At 47.0% G+C, this 23,938-nt stretch overlaps 1 protein-coding gene across 1 annotated transcript; it reads right to left on the reverse strand.

The window, feature by feature from the left end:
• Positions 1–1,205: 1,205 nt before the first annotated feature.
• On the reverse strand, positions 1,206–22,436 carry EFCAB12 (EF-hand calcium binding domain 12). The gene is made up of 12 exons (XM_056846839.1): positions 22,426–22,436; positions 20,426–20,557; positions 17,222–17,732; positions 16,342–16,527; positions 13,795–13,977; positions 11,824–12,033; positions 10,242–10,455; positions 8,373–8,544; positions 7,865–7,892; positions 5,469–5,536; positions 2,655–2,765; positions 1,206–1,464 (listed from the first exon to the last, which is right to left on the reverse strand). Exons 1-12 carry the CDS (start codon positions 22,434–22,436, stop codon positions 1,206–1,208), a joined length of 2,085 nt encoding a protein of 694 aa, XP_056702817.1.
• Positions 22,437–23,938: the final 1,502 nt, after the last annotated feature.

A 23,938-nucleotide genomic window follows, 5' to 3' on the forward strand; every position in this document is an offset into this window, starting at 1 on the left:
CAATACCCTACTACAATATCTTTTTGTTGAGAAAATGCAATTTTCTGCCTACCAAATGTTGTGTGCACGATATGTGCCATCAAGGTGCTTATGGCGACCCTAATGAGTTAAAGTCCTCCAAAGTGTCCTATCATTAACAGCCTTGCTCAGGTCTTGCAGACTGAAGGCCGTGGCTTCCTTTATTGAGTCAATCCATCTCATGTTGGGTCTTCCTTTTTTCATACTTTTTGTTGCTAATACCATTACCCTATGAAAGTTATTTGTTCAATTGCGCCTGTGGTATGAATGATAATCATAAACTCACATACACACAATCTGATATCATGCTTTACTTGTTTAAACAAATATTCTCCCTTATATTAGTGTTTCTTGCTTCACAGCTCCATTCAATGTCATATGTCAAGTTAGGCCATTTGTCTACCTAGCTAAACACTGTCTATTTTAATTTACCAATAGCTCTCCAAGGCCTCCAGCAAAAGCCCCACCAATCTGAAATCCCAAACAAACTGTGAAGAGCTCCAAAAGGACTTCTCCAAGCTGGGTAAATGGCAAGAAAACAGAAAAAACAAATCCCATTAAGTGTAAAGATCAGGACAAAAGAAACCCTAACTTCAGATATGCACTGGGTGGGAAAGGTACACAGAAGAATCATTCCAGTGATCAAATGGTTGAGGCCCCCTCTTTATAAGCCATTTAGGACACTATTTAGAAAAGGGTGAGAATTTAAAACTCATGGTCACCCTATTAAATTGATTGTTATTAGATTCAGGACAGTCAAAAGCAAGTATTTCTTCTCACAACGCACATACTCTGGAACTCAATGGAACAAGGTATGGTGATGCCAGTCTAAAACCAGTGAAACGGTTGTAAGACAGGATTAAACAAATGCACAGAGGACAGGAAGAATCAACGGTTACTAATTACGCTAAATAAATGGAGATTGAGTCTGGGACCTTCTGCTATCATTCCATGGAGATCCTATGGCATTAATGGGCAAATTGTAAACTGTGGTCGCGAAACCCCTGACTGATCATCTGAGAAACCCCCCACATGCCAAATCACATAGCTACCATATCTTGTCACAGAGATTTCTTACAATGTCTTTTGTTTTTGGTAGGACAATGGCTGACTGCAGCAGATCCACTGAGGTAGCCAACAGTTCATGAAATGTTAGCATTGTATAACAGCGTCTCCTCAGAACAGCGTCAAATATAATAGTAATCCTTTCGGGAATCTGGATCGCCATAGGTCACAAACGTCTGCTCACTGATTGGCCAGCTGCGGTTAGGATGGTAAGTGCTCGAATATGCAGGGCGTGTACGAGAAACATGGCTGAACAGAGCTTCTCCTTCATCATGTTCCATCTGGGGTAGGTACAGACGCAGTTTGTCTAGAAGATGTCCTGGCCAGAAGCTGTTGGCGTCTGTCTTGGGATTGAGGAAGTCAAACATTTTTCTCAACTCCCTATAAACACAATTCAAGGAAATAAAGAAATACGTATGGGGCAAGGGACAACAACAACTGAAAGGAATGGTGCTAAGGCCCCATGGAATAAGGATTTGCAACAATTATTAGTATGATTGTGATTATTATTTAAAATGTCTATATGCCACTTTTGTGGAAACTTATAAATACAGTTTATAAGCTTTATAAAACTGATTAAAATATAAACTAACAACATCAAATTTCAGCGTAAAACCCATAAAAGGAGAGGGAAAATGACACCCACCCCAAAAAATACCCAGAAACAAAAACCAGCCAACATATTTAACTGAGGGGCTGTGGCACAGTGGTAGAGCCTCTGCTTGGCATGCAGAAGGTCCCAGGTTCAATCCCGGGCATCTCCAGTTAAAGGGACTAGGCAGGTAGGTGATGTGAAAGACCCCTGCCTGAGACCCTGGAGAGCCGCTGCCGGTCTAAGTAGACAATACTGACTTTGATGGACCTAGGGTCTGGTTCAGTATAAGGCAGCTTCACGCGTTTAATCCTGGGGAAACTAAGGAGGAAGTATAATCTACCTTCCCTTCACCAGAACTTAAAAGAGTAGGCACTAGGCAGAGATGCAATTAAAAATATTTCTGCTCCTATACATTAGCAGCATTAGCAATTAAAAATACTTCTGCTCCTATACAGCAGCAGCATTAGCATTATTTTTCCTTGCATAATATCTCCTCAGGTGAGCCCTGTGGCGCAAAGTTGTAAGCTGCAGTACTGAAGTCAAAAGCTCTGCTCGCGACCTGAGTTCTATCCTGACAGGAGTCAGTTTCAGGTAGCCGGCTCAAGGTTGACTCAGCTTTCCATCCTTCCGAGGTCAGTAAAATGAGTACCCAACTTGCTGGGAGTAAAGGGAAGATGATTGGGGAAGGCACTGGCAAACCACCCCATAAACAAAGTCTGCCTAGTAAACGTCGGGACGTGACATCACCCCATGGGTCAGGAATGACCTGGTGCTTGCACAGGGGATCTTTACCTTTACCTTTTTAATATCTCAGTGAAATGCACGGCATCAAGATCTTAATATGCAAATATTACCTCTTCATTGTTCAGCAGAGGAGGCAAAATTATGTCAAAGATCTTCTATGGGGAATCCCTTCTTGGGCACAACGGCATAGAAAGATTTCGACACAGTACTAGAAAAAAGTAGCACACTGTACCTTTCCATGAATAGGTTTTTAAACTCTCTTTGTGACTGCTCAGTTAATTTGCGACAGGACTTTTCATTTAAAAGATTTTGTGCAGCAAGCCGCAGCCTTTTTGAGTGTCCTCTGTAAACAGAAATGTTAGAAAAATGAAATCAGAGGAAGCTGGGGCCTAGCCAGCTGGCCAAGTAGTGTGTGGGGTTGGACCCAACCTCGGGGTATGTCTGGAACACTTCACACCAGAATCTCCCCTTGTGTCTATCTTCCACTTGTACACTTACATATATAAACACCCAGCCAGTGTGGTGTAGTGGTTACGAGCTCCGGACTCTAATCTGGAGAACTGGGTTCGATTCCCCACTCCTCCACATGAGCCGTGGACTCTAACCTGGAGAAATGGGTTCGATTCCCCATTCCTCCACATGAAGCCTACTGGGTGACCCTTGGGCCAGTCACAGTTCTCTCAGAACTCTCTCAGCCCACGCGGAGGCAGGCAATGGCAGACCACCTCTGAATGTCTCTTGCCTTGGAAACCCTACGGCAGGGATGGGGAACATCAGGCCCGGGGGCTGTTTAAGGCCCTCAAAATCATTTGGTCTGGCCCTTTGTGGGTCCTGGCCGATCTCTAGCTCAGAAGGATCTAAGACTGGTGATCCGCCCCCTCCCGCAGACAGGAATAGCCTCTGTTCAAGGCAGATATAAGTTTGTTTTGCTGAGAAAAGCTATGGAGATACTAGGACCACCCAAGAAACTGTGTTAATCCTTTCCCACCCGGACCATGGAGAAACGTATTCCCTCTGTACTACAAGAGGGCTGGGGGCGTAAGTGGCGACAATGGAGGAGTAAAAGGGGGAAGGGCCAGAATGCGCTGGGGGGAGGGAGTTCTTAGCCAGTGTGTCCTCATTTCATACTTCATTCCTGCAAGCGGAGGTAGCAGGAGCCGGGTGTAGAATCCGGCCCCGACCATGCAGAGCAGGAGCAACTCTGGTGTGCGGCTGGATGGCTACGCCTAACTGGTGCAACAGACCCTCCTGTGCCACCAGGTGGGTGAGTGTGCCACCAGTTGGATGCCTGCCTGCCTGCCCGTGCGGGGGGGGGGTCATCTGGGGCAGCTGCTTGCTTTGGACTTGGTCAGCTAATTTTTAAGTTGATAATGTATGGCCCGCAAAGGATGTTATAAATATCTAAATGGCCCTTGGTGGGAAAAAGGTTCCCCACCCCTGCCCTACGGGGTCACCATGTCAGCTGTAACTTAGCGAGACACACACACATATATAAACACAAACATGCACACCCATTCATACCGATGAAACATGCTCGTTGAACCTATCAATTGAACTTAGGGTTGGCAACCTCCAGGTACTAGCTGGAGATCTCCTGATATTACAACTGATCTCCAGGAAGCAGAGATCAGTTCACCTGGAGAAAATGGCCGCCTTTGGCAATTGGACTCTATGGCATTGACGTCCCTCCCTTCCCCAAACCCCGCCTTCCTCAGGCTCTGCCCCCAAAACTTCCCGCTGGTGGCGAAGAAGGACCTGGCAACCCTAATTAAACTAGATTAGTAGGCAACAATGCCCACCTGGATAGCAGGTTTGGGTGGGGTAAGAACAACTGGATTGGATAAAAGAGGGCAGCAAAAGGAGTCACAGCACCCCCCCCCGTTCCGATAACTCTATGCTACCACTTAGGATAGCATCAAATCCTATTGAAGTTTAGCTTTAAAGCATAAGAATATATGGACTACGGGTTCCTCTGCTTCAGGGCTAGGCAATCTTCAACATGTGTGATAACAGCTGCACACCAGGCCATCTTTCTGGGCACGCAGGACCAGATCTCTGCTAAAGCAACTGAGGCACGGGCAGCACAGCTGGGGCCAGTGGCACAGGAGAAGGCGGCAGGCAGGCCTCATGCCTGGCACCGCCTCCCAGGCCTGCATAACCAACCAGCCGAGTTCCTGAGATGCTAGTAGAGCTGCCAAGGCTTGGCTTACCCCAGGTTTGCCTGGCCAAGTATAACCCTCATTTCCCCCATTCTGTTTGCCAGCATACCTACGTTTTCATAGGTATTTGTTGCATTGCGGTGGGTGGCACTTGGGCCAAAAGAACTGCCTAACCCTGCTCTAGCTTCTGAATAGCAGGGGCTCGAGAAGGCCCAAGACAGAGGTCTTTCTCAGTGCTGTGATTCAGGACCCTTTGAACTGGCTCCGAAGACCTGCTTGCCAAAGCTACAGCACTTCTGCTTGCCCATGTGGCGTGGTGCGCGTGCACGCATGCGACTGATCTCCCCTTGTGTTCCCTGAAAAGTCCCTCTGAAGCAGCAGCCAAAGAGGAGGAGACAGCTGTAGCTGGGAGGAGAGGAGCTAACGACCGAAACCCTTATTGCTGCTGGAAATCTTTGCACTTCGATTCCATTGGGATATTTTGAAGGCACAACTGCAAACTCACTACAGGAAAATTCACACGCATAAAGGAAGCAGGTATACTCAGAAATTCCCATTTTTATTCAGTGGGGCTCACTCTCAGGAAAGTAGTTTTAGGAGTGCAGCCTTAGTTTTATTTCTGCCAGTGTCCGAAGTTGCATATTTCCCCCCCTTGGGAGATATACGCATGTGTGTGTAGGCATATATCAGCCTTCCTGTGTTACATGAGAATGTATTTTAAAATGCAGATGTGTGTATCTAAGTCTCCAGCCCTTGCCGGCTGATAAGGGCAATTTTAATAGAACCAATAAGTCAGTGATATAAAAATAAATGAATGACAGGGTTGTACCATCAGACCTTGGAAGATCTGGGCCAATCATTCATTTTCATTCAAATCTAACACATACCTCATTAGGTTCCTAAACTCTCTGTAGGACCTCCATCGTCCCCGCATGGACTTTTCCTGAGGCACTCGCTTTGTAGGTTCTCTGGGGAAGAAGGAAAAACAACCAATTGTTTACGCAAAGCAAGCACCGCAAAGCTGCTTACGATGGCAGCCCCTCAGACGGAGTCTGTAATACTGACAAGAGTGACAATGCAGCAAAAACAAGAAAAATAAAAAAGGAGTTGAGGAAATTATTAGAGGCTTGGTACATGTTGGAATTGGGACAGAGAAGCAGCCAATAAGAGCACCTGCACAGAGGAACACATCACTGAAGCAGTGATCTAACAACAGAAGGAACGACCAGGGTCCCTTTTGCTCAATATTCAGTTTCTAAGGGCAGAACTACACATTATGTTTGGCTGTGACCACAATAGGGATCTACAGCCAGATGTCAGCTGTGAGTTCCTTGTGGGAATTCAGTTCTCAAGCATGTGAGGTTCTGATTTGGATGGGAAGTGTAGTGTGCACGGAGCAGGGGCTCCAGCGATCTCTCCTGAGCTGTTTTCCCAACCCTAGATGACTCGGGGTGACGTTTGTCCCGCCTGGCAGTTGCATGTGTAGCCCATCAGTACATGTTCGGCCACCAACAGGGCAAATATAATATCCCCCATATACCGCCCCCCCAAAACAATGCGCTACTTAATTATCGTGGCTAATAGCCATTGATGACAGCCAGCATAATGCAGTGGTTAAGGCGTTGGGCATGGGAAACGCAGGTTCAAATCCCCACTCGTGCCATGGAAGCTTGCTGGGTGACCATGGGCCAGACACACACTCAGCCCTTGTTCTGGCTAGTATTTGGATGGGAGACCTCCAAGGAATACCAGGATGGGTAGCCGTGTTAGTCTGTCTTTAGCAGTAGAAAAGAGCAAGAGTCCCAAAGCACCTTAAAGACTGACAAAATTTCTGGCAGGGTATGAGCTTTCGTGAGTCACAGCTCACTTCTTCACTTTCATGAGTCACAGCTCACTTTTTCTGAAGAAGTGACCTGTGACTCACAAAAGCTCATACCCTAGCACAGTGATGGCAAACCTTTTAGAGACTGAGTGCCCAAACTGCAACCCAAAACCCTCTTATATATCGCAACACAGCAATTTAACCTGAAGAATCCCCCTGAAGGAACCATGCAAAATAACAGCAGCGGGTTAGCTATTCACATGCTAATGGCTATGCAAACAGGAACAAAGGAGCAGGCGAGTGGGGGGTGGAATTTCTCCTTTTGCTTCGAGACCGCGAACAGGCAGTTTTAAATTCGCATTTTAAAAAAGAGCTTTTAGCGAACATCAAAACTGACCATGCATAAATGGCCAGGGTATCTGTTGTGGGGAGGGGAAGGTGATTGAAAGCCGGTTTGATTCTTCCTTAAGTGGTAGAGAAAGTCGACATATAAAAACCAACTCTTCTTCAAAGTGAAACTTGATATTTGTAACTGAACCATCAGGAAAAGAGGTAAATGATTGGGGGAGAGACACCTGGCAACCCTAAGGCAAATATATGAAGCAAAACCTGCTCTATATTCAGAGGGTTCCGTCTGAAAAAAAACTCTGCAGGGGGGCTTATTGTTGAGTTCTGAGGATCTGGATGGGGAAAATGTGCATCTGAATGGCAAATCCAATGAAAAACCTCCCATTCATAAATGGCCAATAACCCCCCATGCAGAGTTTTGAATCAAACATTGCTTTCCCCACCCCCCCGAGCCCCGACCTACTCCTCGCCGCCCGCCTTGGCGCTGACGGCCCTTGAGCGCGCATTCAAAACCCGGCCGCGCTGTGAGGGGAGGGGGAGGGTGGCGCTTTACCTCATACACCACCTCTCTTGTGTGTGGGGGGGAATAAACCAGAAATGGGGCGGTGAGGAGAGGCTTCGTGGTCGACTTTTGGTGGGGGTGGAGCCTCCTCTGCCGGCACACGGGTAAGTGGCTCGGGACGGGACCGAAAGTCCAGGCGGGCGAGGCAGCGACGGATGGAAGAGGTGGAGAGAGAGCAAGCCCGCTTCCCGAGGGACGGGGCGAGGAACCGGCAAGCCGACAGAAGACGGAGCGCAGAGACGCGGCGGTGCGCTGCCGCACCCCAGCTGTAGCCCCGCCGCCCGGACACGCCTGCGCCAGTCAGAGGACTTGGCTGGGGGCGTGGGGAGGAGGGCAGGATGTTTCAGCCCTAATAAGGTCTTGGGGGCGGGACTAGAGGGAGGGCTGAAACATCCTGCCCTCCTCCCCACGCCCCCAGCCAAGTCCTCTGACTGGCGCAGGCGTGACCGGGCGGCGGGGCTACAGCTGGGGTGCGGCAGTGCGCTCCGTCTTCTGTCGGCTTGCCGGTTCCTCGCCCCGTCCCTCGGGAAGCGGGCTTGCTCTCTCTCCACCTCTTCCATCCGTCGCTGCCTCGCCCGCCTGGACTTTCGGTCCCATCCCGAGCCACTTACCCGCGTGCCGGCAGAGAGGGCTACGCGTGCCAGGTCGGGCACGCGTGCCATAGGTTCGCCAACACGGCCCTAGCAGAAACTTTGTTAGTCTTTAAGGTTCCCAGTGATGATCTGTGCAAAGTTTTGGTCATAGTTAGGGCTGCCAGGTCCCTCTTCGCCACCGGCGGGAGGTTTTTGGGGTGGAGCCTGAGGAGAGCGGGGTTTGGGGAGGGGAGGGACTTCAGTGCCGTAGAGTACAGTTGCCAGAGCGGCCATTTTATCCAGGTGAACTGATCCCTGTCGGCTGGAGATCAGTTGTAATAGCAGGAGAGCTCCAGCTAGTATCTAGAAGTTGGAACCCTAGTCATAGTAAAGATATTCCAGCTGGAGAATTTCTGAGCACACTTGTGCTGTAGGAAACAAAGTAAGAGATCAACCCCACCCCACCCAAAAAAAGCCCTGAACAAACCTTTTTTCCTTGGGAGGGCTTTTTGACTTCTCTCGCGATTTACTCCTTGATCTACTCCTTGAACTACTTGAAGATTCTTGTTGTTTGTAAGCTTCATAATAACCTCCTGGTTGTCTTAACTTTTGTCTGGTACCCTTATAATTTAATAATTTATCCCCTGGGTAAAGAAGAGCTTTTGGACAGAGAACAAATAAAACCAAAAGTCAAGAATCAGATAGTCGCCATATTACACAAACTGATACAGTAGGACTTTTAACTACTACAACTTCAGCCATCCAAAGTATCCTGGGTAGGTTGAGACCATCTGTTCATTCGCATGGGATCAGTCACCAAGTAGTAGAAACCAAAATAATCAGGTTGCCTGACAGAGTCAAACAAGCAATGGCTTTCATCTCTACCATAATGACCTGAACATCTATCTGGATTAAGAAGGCAGCCTTGACAGCAATTCTACATCAGGGTGACAACCTGTCCAGTTACCTCCCCTCCCCCCACTCCAGAGTTTCTTCTAATGTACAACTGGGAAAAAGAACTGTGCTGTGGGAACTACGGGTTGGATCTCACAGCTCTGTCCCACTAACTTTGGCATTTCCCTCCTATGTGAGGAGCCTTCAGCTGGTTCAAAGGGCTACGGAAGGCTCCTTGCAGCCAAGGAGTGCCGCTGTTAGCGGAATGGATCTGTGGGATCCAACCCTATATTTTTCTGCAGCTCGACATATGGGGTTTAATAGGGAGATGGACTGTTCCTTAACAATAAATAGAGAAAAGAGGATATAAAAACAAACAAACACTAAGGCCTTTTATGCATGGCTGTTTCCCTCGCCTTCACCCCTCTGATGACTTTGGGTCTTTGTTTTGATTACGCATGCCGTTTCCAACTGTCAGAGGTCGCCTCGCTCTCCCCCTGCTTTTCCCCGCGTCTTGCCTGCGTTTTCAGAGACCTGTTTCATCTCGAATTTGAAATGGAGACAAAACGTGGGGAAGTGTAGGGGGAGAGCAAGGCGACCTCTGATGGTCCGAAACAGCCTCATAGTCAAAACAAAGACCCAAAGTCATCGGGGAGGGGTGATCATGAGGGAAACAGCCATGCATAAAGGCCTAAGAGGAGTATTATCTTTCTCTGTGATTTATTCCTTTGTTCCTGTTTTTCTTTCTCTGTCTTTTTTGTTCCCTTTTTTGTTCTGTGCTTGCAGATAGGCAGGGTGGTGGTGGTGCACAAATTGCTTATGCAAAGGGAACAGAATCTTATAATAAGTCCACCCCAGCTTTCCTAACTCACAGAATATTTTCATGCATTGCCTTTGAAGAGTACCTTTACTGGCATGAGGATTAGAAACGTACTGTACCTTTTAAACATAAACTGAGATTATCAGGAGACTGAGTTCCATCCCAAATTCCAAATTCTACATTTGGGCAGAATCACAGTCACACAACTGAGTTTTATTTGTAGCCAACAGCATTCCTACCTATACCATTGCCCACAAACATCCACAAATTCACAGCTGTTGATTTCTGGCTTCAGGTTTTGAACACATGAAACTGCCTTATCCTGAATCAGACCCTTGGTCCATCAAAGTCAGTATTGCCTACTCAGACCAGCAGCGGCTCTCCAGAGTCTCAGGCAGAGTTCTTTCATGTCACCTACTTTCCTAGTCCCACATCAACTACTCGCTTAGTCCCTTTAACTGGAGATACCAGGGATTGAACTTGGGACCTTCTGCATGCCAAGCAGATGCTCTACCACTGAGCCACTGCTTCCATTCTGAATTATCCTGAATCTACGCATTTGGGGGCATGAAGGAGAATTCAGACTTTACTGTTTTGAAGACACTCATCAATCCCCATTCTAATCCCCTGGTTTTACTTTACCTCTTTTCAGCAGTTTTTCACTAAGCGGAACTCCATATTGTTCACAAAGCTTGACGCACTGAAACCAGACAAGGTGGCAAGCCATCCGATGATGGTCCACCAGTTCTCCCATGTCACCCTCAATAGTGCTCATCATGCAATGACCATCCACAGCCTGGTCTCCTGTCTTCACCACGCGACACTTTTCTGCCCACTCTAAGGGGTTGGTCTTCCTCTGCAACACAAGACGACATCCTCTTTATTATAGAACACCTGACATTGTTACAAAACACCCAAATACTGTTGTGAAATGTTGTTTTCTGGTGCCAATGAAGAGACATGAGGGATTCTCCATTTGCAAAAACAAAACCCAAACTTTTAAGAGTACAGGTTGAGTATCCCTTATCCGGACATCCAATATCCGGACTGATCTGAAAACCAGACCTTTCGAGCCGGCATGCAGGCATTACTCAAGGCCCTCAGCAGTGCCACTGATGGTTCAATGTACACAAAATTATTTAAAATATTGTTTAAAATTACATTCAGGCAATGTATATAAAGTATATATAAAACATAAATGAGTTTCGTGTTTAGACTTGGGTCCCATCCCCAAGATATCTCATTTGCAAAATATGGAAAGATCTGAAATACGGACCACTTCTGGTCCCAAGGGGCCTGGATAAGGGATACTCAACCTGTACCTGTAAGACATAACACTGACGTGTGTCAATCACAGAGCCCTGACGCAACAGTTGTCACTGGAAGATATGGCGGCAGCCTCTACAGCAGAATACCATGGACCTCTGAGGAGTAGAGCTATGCACGGTGTGTGTGTTGGGAACATGACTATCTAACAAACATGATTATCACTTGAAGCTCCTCAGTGGGACAAATAATCCTGCCAAGGCCATTTGGGGTCAGGAAAACTATAATGGGGGGCTGAAGCCCCTTCTCCCCCTGTATGAACACATGAGCACATGAAGCTGCCTTATACTGAATCAGACCCTTGGTCCATCAAAGTCAATATTGTCTACTCAGACTGGCAGCGGCTCTCCAGGGTCTCAGGCTGAGGTCTTTCACATCACCTACTCACCTGGTCCCATTAACTGGAGATGCCAGGGATTGAACCTGGGACCTTCTGCATGCCAAGCAGATGCTCTACCACTGAGCCACAGCCCCTCCTGTATCATGGTCCTGATCCCAATTGAAGCTGTGCACACTTGAGAACTGAGACATGTAGCTAATTGAGAGTTGGGTCAGGAGAACCCAGACCTGACTGTCACAAAATTGTCTCATGTCATTTGGCCCTAAGACACGAGCGTGTGTGTGTAAAGTGCCGTCAAGTCGCAGCCGACTTATGGCAGCCCAGTAGGGTCTTCAAAACAAGAGTCTAACCGAGGTGGTTTGCAGTTGCCTTCCTCTGCATAGCGACCCTGGTCTTCCTTGGTGGTCTTCCATCCAAGTACCAACTGTGGCTGACTCTGTTTAGCTTCTGAGATCTGACAAGATCAGGCTAGCCTGGGCCATCCAGGTCAGGGCCCCTAAGACACACACACACATATAGAGAAAGAGTATATAAACTTGTGTCAAAGGAACACAGTACCTTTAGGCGCCGTCTCACTTCTCTGTATCTCTTCCCAACCTCTTCCATTTTAGTATAACTTAGATGCATCCGGTCCGGTTCCGTGTTGATGGGAGGAACCTCCAAGTAGTTTGATTTAGCTTTCTGAGACGGTCCAAGTTTAGACTTGCTACAACTTGATTGAAGCCTCTTTGGAGTCATGAGACCAACTTTTTGGTTGGCGGGTGGGCACTCTTCTGTACCAGTCAAAGGAAAAAGACACTCAAGTTGCAAACCTATAAAAATTGCCCTTCCGAATCATCTATTTGTGTTGCATCCTCCAAGCCAACACACACACAAGCCTTGTGTCTTCGGTATAACACATTGGAAGATCCCGTCATAGACACAAAGCTTGGAGGGGGGTGTCTTTAATCCTTCTCCTCTGTATCCTTTCCCCCAACTGAAGATGCCCCCACCAACCTGCCTGCAACCTTGTTTTACTGTTGCCAACTAGGGTTGTTTTAATTGGCTACTGTTTAGTCAATTTAATGGATACTGATTGTTTTATATTGGTTTTATATTTGTGATGTGGGCCACTTTGGACTGCTTTGTTCAGGAAAAGAAGCAGAGAAATGTGCTAAAAAATGGTGAGTGGGCGGGGGGGGGGAGACAGGAGTCCGTATTGTGCCTGAGCCAGTGCCACCCCCCACTCCCTCACAAGAACTTTTTTTTTAGAAGAAGAGTTGGTTTTTATACCCCACTTTTCGCTACTGCAAGGAGTCTCAAAGTGGCTTACAATCGCCTTCCCTTCCTCTCCCCACAACAGACACCTTGTGAAGTAGATGGTGCTGAGAGAGTTCTGAGAGAGCTGTGACTAGCCCAAGGTCACCCAGCTGGCTTCATGTGCAGGAGTGGGGAAACCAACCCAGTTCACCAAATTAGAGTCTGCCGCTCATGTGGAGGAGTGGGGAATCAAACCCACTTCTCCAGATTAGAGTCCACCGCTCTTAACCACTACACCACATTGGCTCTAAAGGTCAAAGCCAACACCTTGGACTGGGCTCAGAAGCAGAACAGAAGCTAGTGTAATTCCTCTGGGATTAGGGTCACAGGATCCCAGTAACTGGCCCCAACCAGCAATCTGACCACAGCATTCTGCACTAGCTGCAGCTTCCGAACACTTTTCAGGGATACCCACAAGTAGAGCACATTGCAATAGCCTAGATGAGAGCCAGCGTGGTGTAGTGGTTAAGAGTGGTAGTTTGGAGTGGTGGACTCTTGATCTGGAGAACCAGGTTTGATTCTCCACTACTCCACATGAGCAGCTGAGGCTAATCTGGTGAACTGGATTTGTTTCTCCACTCCTACACATAAAGCCACCTGGGTGACCTTGGAAAAGTTACAGCTGTTAGAGCTCTCTCAGCCCCACCTACCTCACAGGGTGTCTGTTGTGGGGAGGGGAAAGGAAGGTGATTGTAAGCCGGTTTGAGTCTCCCTTAAGTGGTAGAGAAAGTCGGCAAATAAAAACCAACTCTTCTTCTTCTTCTAGATGTAACTAAGGCATGGATCACTGTGGCTAAATCAGACATAGCCAGGAATGGACGCAGCTACTGTACCACCTGAAGCTGGGTGAAAGCACTCCAAACCAAAGTATCCACCTGATTTCCTAAGGTGTCTGCTGGGTTGAACAGCACTTCAAAGCTGAGAACCAGACTTTGCAAGGGGAGTGTAACCCCATCCAAAACAGGGGAGCTCTCAAGTTCCTGGTCTGCCTTTGTACTAACCCACAGCACCTCAGTCTTGTCAGGGTTACGTTTCCGCTCGTTCACCCTCACCCAGCCTATACCCTGTGTGGCATTAAGCTTCACACAGGAGTGTCTGCTTGTCCTGAGGCACCACATCTTTTTCAAGTCAGTCTAGAAGAACCTCTAGAGTCCCCCTTATTACAACCATCTGCAAGAGAAACTGAGTACAAGCTGAGGCTAAAGATGTCAGGAGAGCTGAATGCTCCACCACTCTTTCCCCCACCCCACCTGGTTTGGCTTCTTTGGTCTGTCTCCATTGCTCCCTTAGGTACTCCAGCCATATTTTCTGACACTCGACCAGATCACTGTTGGTTATGTAATTCCCTTTCTTTGTGGAAGTGAGGTAGATGACCGCATCCTCCAGGTCATTTTTACTGATAGGCACCTTGGTCTGGAAGCAAAGATAAAAGTGAAATTGCAGTCATATCAGATCACATTTCAGACTGAGGGAGGAACGCTCCGCAAGTGACATTTTCTTACATGGAGATTTCCTCCACATGGGAACTCCAAATGTATACCATGGCCCTCAACCAACTACAGGCATGCACACGTGCCCTGGGAGCACATGGGTGTAGATGGAAGCAGGTTTTCCCCAAATACATCCTTAGGTGCACTACTGGGGGCAAATGGGAGTTTTGAAAGTGCACACATGTCCCTATCTGGTTCGCAGTGCATCTGAGTGGAAACAGTCTCCCATTTCTGCAAGGGCAACCACATGCATCAACAAGGGCCGCCTGCAAGTGCCCCGTCACAAAGAAAATGGACCTTGCAGCTGGGGAAGGATAGATTTTTGCTGCTGTTTGAAACAGGGCAGGTATCTCTGCACACATACTTTTTTTTACAGTAAGGGATGCTTGCATGCTGCTTCCATAAGAATAAGCTCCTAGCTAGATCAATGGCAGAAGTACACTGTCAAACACAATCAATACACAAGTTTCTCTTTAAATACATCTAAACACAGCATGAAGCTGCAACTGTCCATCAGGGGTTGAACAAATGAAGCTGCCTTATACTGAATCAGACCCTTGGCCCATCAAAGTCAGTATTGTCTATTCCGACCGGCAGTGGTTGTCCAAAGTCTCAGGCAGAGGTCTTTCACATCACCTACTTGCCCTAGTCCCTTTAACTGGAGATGCCAGGGATTGAACCTGGGACCTTTTGCATGCCAAGCAGATGCTCTACCACTGAGCTACGGCCCTTCCCCAATGGACTTCAACAGCTAGGGAAGGCAGTCAAGAATTAAGATCCTTGCTTTTGCCATTCAAAAGCCCTCCCCAACCATGTGGATCCATGCAGTTTATGTATGCCTTAATCAAAGTGCTAATACTTAACGCTATTTTAGAGAGCAAATCTAAAAAGGTCTATTCAGAATCCTACTTCTGTTTACTCAGGGGGCTTACTCCCACTGAGGAATGCACTGTTACTGATTTTAGATGTGTTAGGCTTACATATATGCAGAAGTGAAGGCCCAGACAAAAATCAGAAAAGTGTCCACAACATGCCAGGATAACAGTCCCAGAACTGGGGTCTGTTCCTCCACGCTGAACACAGTTTGTGATTTGTTTTACATACACATCCCAGTCTATAAAATTATGCATGGTTTGGAGAGAGTAGACAGGGAGAGATTTTTCTCACTCTCCCATAATACTAGAACACGGGGTCATCTGCTAAAGCTGGAGGGGTGAGAGATTCAAAACAGATAAAAGGAAGTATTTTTTCACACCACGCATAGTTAAATTGTGGAACTCCCTGCCCCAGGATGTGGTGATGGCTGCCAGCTTGGAGGGCTTTAAGAGGGGAGTGGACATATTCATGGAGGAGAGGGGTATTCATGGCTGTTAGTTAAAATGGATACTAGTCATGCTGCATACCTATTCTCGCTAGTATCAGAGGAGCATGCCTATTATTTTGGGTGCGGTAGAACACAGGCAGGATGGTGATGCTGCACTTGTCTTGTTAGTGGCTTCCTAGAGGCACCTGGTTGGCCACTGGGTGAACAGACTGCTGGACTTGATGGGCCTTGGTCTGATCCAGCAGGGCCGTTCTTAAGAGGATGGATCTGTGTATGCTGCAACTTTTCCTCCTTGGCCATCTTTTCCTCAGTGTGGGGTGAGCCAAACCATATGTAAACCATCTCTCACAAGCTCCTCTATTCCTTCTGATTATGTTGGGCAATGATATAAAAGAACTTCAAGGTATAAGGTAGGAGAGTGGTGTTGTAGGCAACATGCTGTCTGTGGGAATGGAATAATAGGAACAGCTGTGGGAATGGAATAATAGGAACAGAGGCCCCTGTCAGGGCAAGGCCTTGTGAGTAATATCTTATCCAAGAAATCTGGCTTCACGCATGGAGGGAGGGGGACCAGATTTTGATTTCTCTCCAAATCTCTCTGGATGCTTGCCAGACTATATGGGATCACAGAAAGGTTTGAATGAAGTGATCTGTAAATTGTTTTATAGACTATGATCCATACCACATAGTTTTTTTCTAGTTTTTGCTGTTACACGATTTCACTGCCTGTGGAATATAATCATTGCTAAGCTTGTTTACCCAATAAAGAGAGAAAGGATGAAAGAGAAGACTAATGAATGTTATTAGGCTATTGAATTCAATGACCTCAGAAGGGTGTAACTCTGCTCAGAATGGCCTTGTGAGTGCCTTAATAACCTTTTCTTATTTTTCTTTCAAGGAATCTCCGCATTTAAGTATATATGTAAACAGGGAAACCTTTTATGAATGGACTTTCCTACCTACCCTTTCAATGATTCTGATGAAGTCTGCTCTTTTGAACTTCATGGTCTTGGTACGATCTTCTTTGTTGAATATATCCACAAGCCTGGATTTATGATCACGCAGAAGATTTTGCAGGGTAATGAGAGACTCTGGATAGGGAGCTGCGATGAGAGGGAGGGTTTTCTTTGGCTTTTTTGCTGACAGTGGCTGCCGAAAGACATCACAATGATTAAAGCGACCTGAACAATGTTATTCCAGCATGAAACAAACCAGAAGCAACTAGATTGGGAGGCGGGGAGTGGACTATAACAGGAAATGACATAATCTACCCTGTTCAGCCCTGTCCCTAGACATGTCTTTTCTATTCCTCAAATCTTTTCACTGAAATCAGTGATGATTCTGTTGCTTCTTTATCGTCTCCTTATGGTAAGGAAAACAGCTCTGGCTTTACCTGAATGAGGTACTGATAGTTTTTAAGACGAAGAAGAGTTGGTTTCTATATGCCAACTTTCTCTACCACTTAAGGAAGAATCAAACCAGCTTACAATAACCTTCCCTTCCCCTCCCACAAAAAACACCCTGTGAAGTAGGTGGGGCTGAGAGAGCTCGAAGAGAGCTGTGACTAGCCCAAGGTCACTCAGCTGGAGGAGTGGGGAATCAAACCTGGTTCACTTAGATTAGTGTCCGCACTCATGTGGAGAAGTGGGGAATCAAACCCGGTTCTCCAGATCAGAGTCCACCGCTCTTAACCACTATACCACGCTGGCTCTTATGAAGCTTTCGCTTCTCTAGATTTCACCTGGTCCATTCCAAGTCCAGCTGAGAGGACGGCCTGGTTGAATGAGTGCTGGCAAGCCAATCCAATCCAGCAGATGGAGGTTGTGATACACGCTGCACTTACCTCAACGCTGCTGGCAGCAGTTAACTGGACTTTCATCTGGGCCTTCTTCACTTCTCTGGGCTCCCTTATTTTTCTCAGGATGCTGGCTTCCTGTTCACTGTGGGATTCTTTCCCCAGCAGCCACGACTCAACATCTTCACATTTGTTCAGTAGATTCTGCAATTTCTTCCTCTCCTCAATCCAAGCTGACAGTTCTTTCATTTCATCTCCCTCTGTAGGAATTTTAGCAACTTCCTTAAGATGTTCTTTGGCAGGGAACGTTTCCTGCTTTTGACCCACGGGTTCAGGTGAGAGTAGTCTGGCACTGGGAAGAGACGTCCCTTGCATAGGTGGGGCGATAAGAATGCGACGTCTGGGTGCCGCTGGGCCAAATCGACTTGGTTTCAGTTTCATGAAAGCATTTGGATGCTTCTCTCTGTACTTGAAGCGTTTAAAGCAATGCTGTATAAACTCATCCGGGTTGGGCTCGGAACTTTCTTTAAGCGACTCATCAGACATGATGCTGCAGTCCCTGGTCAGATATGGAACAGGTGAAAAAGTCAGCTCGATCAGACATCTGATTGGAAATTGTATTTCAGAGTGAAAGTGTCTAAATGGTACTTTAGGAAGTAACATTCAGCAGGATGCGCTTAAAAATTATGTCACTTTATAATAACCAACAGTCACATAAATTATGTTTAGAGCAGGGGTCCCCAACGTTGGTGCCCGCCGGCACCTTTTCTGGCACCCGCCAAGTGTTCTTAGAAAGTGGGTGGGGCCAGATAGGGTTTTTGCCCAGCAAGGCCTCTGATTGGTTGTGCACAGTGTTACTGAAATTAAGCTGTGGCAATCATTTCGTGGTTTGCTCCTCCTCCGGTGGCAACTATTTTGTTGCTGCGCCCACCAAGCTGTGTCAGAATTCCAAATGTGCCTGCAGGCTGAAAAGGGTTGCGGGACTCCTGGTTTAGAAACTTTAGAAAACAGAGCATACTGTTCCCTTTTCCTCATTAAGGATGTATTTACTTAAGGTACATACAGTAGTAATTTCCAGACTGTGTGTCAGAATTGCTGGGTGGGGGGTGATATGTCCCTGTGTGATTTGCTGCTCTGGTCCAATCAGGCTCTGCTGGAGGTAAGTACCTTTGCAAAGTCTGCATAAAGTGTGATTAGATCATTCAAGCACATTTAGCTGAGGGCACAACTACATGTCCTCAAAGAACAGTACCCAGAACAGTTACTCATGCAGGAACAGAGAGGTCTGTGTTCCTCTACAAATGGGTAGCTCAGATCTTGTGTGTGTAAAGTGCCGTCAAGTCACAGCCGACTTATGGCGACCCCTTTTGGGGTTTTCATGGCAATAGACTAACAGAGGTGGTTTGCCAGTGCCTTCCTCTGCACAGCAACTTTGGTATTCCTTGGTGGTCTCCCATCCAAATACTAACCAGGGCTGACCCTGCTTAGCTTCTGAGATCTGATGAGATCAGGCTAGCCTGGGCCATCTTACATCCTCCCAAAAGTGTATCTTTAGCTAAACTGTTCAGGTTGTGAAAACCGGAGAATAGAAACGGTGCTTCCATTTCAAAAGATTGAATACTATGCTTGCAAAGATAAAAAATATTTTTTTCATTGGTTTCCTTGCAAAAAAAGGTATTGGTTTACCCATATTCTAAGTACAGCTATAGCATATCTCTGCAAATGTCAGAAATGTTTCCAATAGCAAACAGTACAGAAAGATAATTTTATGACGAATTTATGAACAGCAGCAATGCAAACACATACAATCATGACTCCACAGAAAGAATCTTTGTTTTAATGATGCAGATATTGGGGGATTGAATTAAGTGAAGGAAGAAAGATTTATAATCTGTCACTTCCTTCCTGAAAATTATTAAGTACTGGACTAGTAAATGTGGTCAGCCGGCCTAACATTTTGTAAGATACTACCTAAGTGAAGAAATACTACGATAATAGTATTAACGTAAGTAAAGATATATTGTTATTTTTAAAGTATCTTTCCTGTGGTTTTTGTACATGTTAAAATTTAATTAAAAAGAGAGAAAATACAGGTTATGAATTAAAAAAAAAACACACACAGAAATCTTATCTGAAAAGGTGCTTGATTTTCAGGAGCAACTGCAGTCTTTTAGGCCATTTATGCATGGGAGGTTTTGCGTTGGATTTGCCGCTCTCTAGATGCACATTTTCCCCATCTGAATTCTCAAAACTCTGTATGGGGGCTGATTTTTGAGTTGTGACAATCTGGTTGGGGAAAATGTGCATCTAGAGAGCGGCAAATCCAACGCAAAACCTCCCATGCATTAGCTAAAAATGGGTGTTATCAGAAATGTTCGTAACCGACTCTGTGCCAAAAACCGATTTTTGAGTATCACGGGCAAACACCCCAACTCATAATCCAGAAGAGCCAATCCTGCATTGTTTATGACGCCGCACTTGCAAATACGGCTTCAGTAGCGACCTACATCTTTGCACGGGAGGCTTGGCCTTGGATTTGCCGCTCTCTGTATGCACCTTTTCCCCATCCGAATTCTCGAAATTCAAATAAAATCAGCCCCCATGCAGAGTTTTGAGAATCCGGATGGGGGGAAAGGTGCACCTGTGTGTGTGTGTGTGTGTGTGTGTGTGTGCGCGCGTTAAGTGCCGTCAAGTCGCTTCCGACTCATGGCGGCCCTATGAACGAAAGTCCTCCAAAATGTGCTATCTTTGACTAGTCCACAATAGCCATGCAGATTAGCCTTGGATTTCACACATTAACAGATCACTTCAGGATACGATGGTTCCAGATTAACATACACCCTCATTAGCACATTATCTTGATACTTACAGGACAATGGTTAGCACATTACCTTGGATACTTTTTGCAGGACAATGATTCAGCTCAAACCCAACCCCCTTCTGACTATGTATTACTCTTCCTACACACTTGACCCTGAGAGACACTGTCCTTCAGTGTTACTCCTCTGAAGATGCCTGCCACAGCTGCTGGCGAAACGTCAGGAAAGAAAAAACCCGGACCACGGTCACACAGCCCGGATAACCCACAAGAACCAATTTGACAGCCTTGTTCAGATCTTGCAAACGGAAGGCTGCGGCTTCCTTTATCGACGTGCACCTAGGGAGCGGCCGACCCAAGACCCAACCTCCCACGCATAAAGGGGTCTCCTGGGGAAATGCACCCAATAAGACCCGGCGCGCGGTTCTACGCACCATCGAGGCGGGGCGGGGGCGGCGCCAGGCGCGGCGCGCGCCGCACAACTCCGGGAGTTCCGCTTCATCGTCCTCTCCGGCCGCCGACCCGCCCGCTCCATCGGAACCAACTGGGTGGAGGGCACGAGGCTGCTTTAGAGAAAGGGGGGGATAAAAACCCCTCCGGAGAGCTTTGCAGGGGCCGGGCTTTGCACTCCTCCCGGCCCCGCCCCAGATCGGCCCCCGCCCTTTGCAAAAGCGCCGACCCCGGCGAGCCGGCCCCCCGCAACTCTCCCCAGAAGCCCCCTCAAACCCCCCAGCCTGCAGCGCCGCTTTGTTCCCGCGCGGACGCTCCCGGCGCTAGGGCAACAAGGCAAAGGGGCTCGTCGGCGGTCGCCAGGGCAACAGACGCGCTCCCTTGCCGCTGATTGGCTGAGCGGCACAAGAGCGAACGGAGCGGGGGGGCCTCCCAGCAAGGTCGCCGCGACAACCGCACCTAGGCAGGACTCCAGGGTTAGGCGCGCTTGATGCCAAGGGGCGCCTGCAGTGGAAGCCAGCTGTTGAGGGCCCGGGCCAGGAGGGAGGTTCGTAAGTGCCTTCCCTCTACCAGAAAACGGTGCCGCTTCGCCTAAGGGTAGGATTTTTCTCCACGATTTAGAGCGACTGTGGTAGAGCCTGTGCTTTGCATGCAGAAGGTCCCAGGTTCGATCCCCGGCATCTCCAGTTAAAGGAACTAGGCGCGTGTGTGGGTTAAGTGCCGTCAAGTCGCCTCCGACTCATGGCGACCCTATGAATGAAAGTCCTCCAAAATGTCCTATATTTGACAGCCTTGCTCAGATCTTGCAAATTGAGGGCTGTGGCTTCCTTTATTGAGTCAGTCCATCTCTTGTTGGGTCTTCCTCTTTTCCTGCTGCCCTCCACTTTTCCTAGCATGACTGTCTTTTCCAGTGACTCTTGTCTTCTCATGATGTGGCCAAAATACGACAGCCTCAGTTTAGTCATTTTAGCTTCTAGGGTCAGTTCAAGCTCGATTTGATCTATAACCCACTGATTTGTTTTTTTGGCAGTCCACGGAATCCGTAACACTCTCCTCCAACACCACATTTCAAAGGAATCTATTTTCTAGGCAAGTAGGTGAAGTGAAAGGCGTCTGCCTGAGACCCTGGAGAGTCGCTGCCACTCTGAGTAGACAATATTGGCTTTGATGGACCAAGGGGCTGGTTCAGCGTCATGTGTCAAGGGGAAGGGTTCTGGCTCAGTGGTAGAGCCTCTGCTTGGCATACAGAAGGTCCCAGATTCAATCACCAGCATCTCCAGTTAAAGGAACTAGGCAAGTAGACAGTACTGACTTTGATGGACCAGGGGACCGGTTCGGTATAAGGCAGCTTCGTTGTGTGTTCGTGAGATTTCTTTTAAACCCAATGCAGCCATGAGGGTTTTCCTTTAAAAAGAGCAGAGGGGCTATTCAACTCTTTCCCTTTGTGCAACCGTCATCTTGATCTGCCTTTAGCTGAACTGGAACCATAGGAAAATGGCAGAGGGAAGAGTTACGTAGACCCTCCTGTGTAGGGTAGGGTTACCACCCCTGGATCATAAGAAAAGACTACACAAGTGCACTCTTTAAAAGAAGAGGATGATCCGGAGGCCCAAATTCTAGCATGCAATTTTGTCCAGATTGGGCCCACCACAAACCTGCAAAGAAATGAGCAGCTCCCTCACTCTAGTTCTGGGCCTTCTGTCTCTTGCTGCAGGCCAGACTGGTGGTGGTGGGTGGGTAAGGTTGCCAGGTCCCTCTTCGCCACCAGCGGGAGGTTTTTGGGGCAGAGTGTGAGAAGGATGGGGTTTGGGGAGGGGAAGGACTTCAATGCCATAGAGTTCAGTTGCCAAAGCAGCCATTTTCTCCAGGTGCACTGATCTCTGTTGGTTGGAGATCAGTTGTAATAGCAGGAGACCTCCATGTGGAGGTTGGCAACCCTATGGGGGGGGGCCTCTTGCAGTTGGTAATATGTGAACAACTTTACTAACTGCCCATGCTCTGAAGAAGTGAGCTGTGGCTCACAAAAGCTTTCACTGCCAGAAATGTTGTTAGTCTTTAAGGTGCTACTGGACTCCTACGCTTTTCTATTGCTGGTGACAGACTAACACAGCTACCCATCTTGCCCATGCTCTGTGACCTTTTGCTCCCTAGGCCCTAAATTCTAAACCTTTTAATAGAAATAAAATGTAAAAGTAAAAATGACATGGGTTACAAATTCATCAACTGCGAATTGTGAGGACACGTCGACAGAGTTTATGTGTTGGGTTTTGGGTTTCAAATTCTAGGAACAGATGTCACTGGCCCCCCCATACCTTTAGCGACAGAGTACAAACATTATTCTTTTTCATCAGTAGTAAACATAAAATAATAAATTAAGTTAGGTTAGATAATCTGATTTTTTGTCATTTCAGAAATACTGTTAATATGCTTGGCTTTGATAAGTGGAAAGTAAGAGTATGCTGTTTTACCACCTCAGCGTACATGTATTCTTAAGAGAGTACGGTTGGTAACTTGAGGTGGGGGAAGAAATGTGTCCAGTCTGGCCTACAGAAGAAAGCTGTAGAATGGGCAGTTCCCCCTCGTGTGGCAAACAGGGAGACTCCCCATTTTTATGCTTATTCCATAATAAACTATGTCAATACAAAATGAGCACTTGGAAGCAATGCATATCCCCTTTTATTTCTCATTGGAAAAGCTGCCCCTCTACCCTTCTCTGAGAAAGAGTGCAGTGTAGTGGTCAGACTAGGATTTGCGAGTCCCAAATTCCCGGAGTCTCTCTGCCATGGAAGCTCACTGGATGACTTTTGGGCCAGTCACACACTCTCACAGGGTTGCTGGGAGGATAAAATGGAAGAGAGGAACAAGCCATATTGAGTCTATGCTGGGGAGAAAGGTCAGCTATGAATGAAGTAAATAAAAGACATACATTGCAATTTATGCATTGCTAATAAGGCACTTTTCATCTTTTAGAAGTATTAAACGCCTTTAGCAAAAGTAAACACCCATTGCAAGACGAAGACTTACCCAGCATAGAGTTCTTACATCTACACAAAATTGACAAAGTGGGCAATCCTGAGCAGGACTCCTGAGAAGTCCTATTTCATTTGATGGGGCTTACTCTCTGGAAAGTGCTCTTAGGGTTTCAGCCTAATACCATGAGAACATGGAGGTCACTACTCAAATTTCATCTGGTTCCTCAAGGACTTCACAGACACATTTTAAACATTAATGCTGCAGCCCTCTAAATCAGCTAGCATTCTCTTGATTTAGAGGATCATTTCTGCAAATTAAGCCTCTGTTGGATATGAAAGTTGGACAATGAAGAAAACTGACAGGAATAAGGTTGATTCCTTTGAAATGTGGTGTTGGAGGAGAGTGTTACGGATACCGTGGACAGCCAAAAAGACAAATAAGTGGGTTCTAGATCAAATCAAGCCTGAACTGTCCCTAAAATGACTAAACTGAGGCTATCTTACTTTGATCACATTAGGAGAAGA

Source organism: Euleptes europaea, chromosome 1 (assembly GCF_029931775.1).
Source record: "Euleptes europaea isolate rEulEur1 chromosome 1, rEulEur1.hap1, whole genome shotgun sequence".
Taxonomy (NCBI): Eukaryota; Metazoa; Chordata; class Lepidosauria; order Squamata; family Sphaerodactylidae; genus Euleptes; species Euleptes europaea.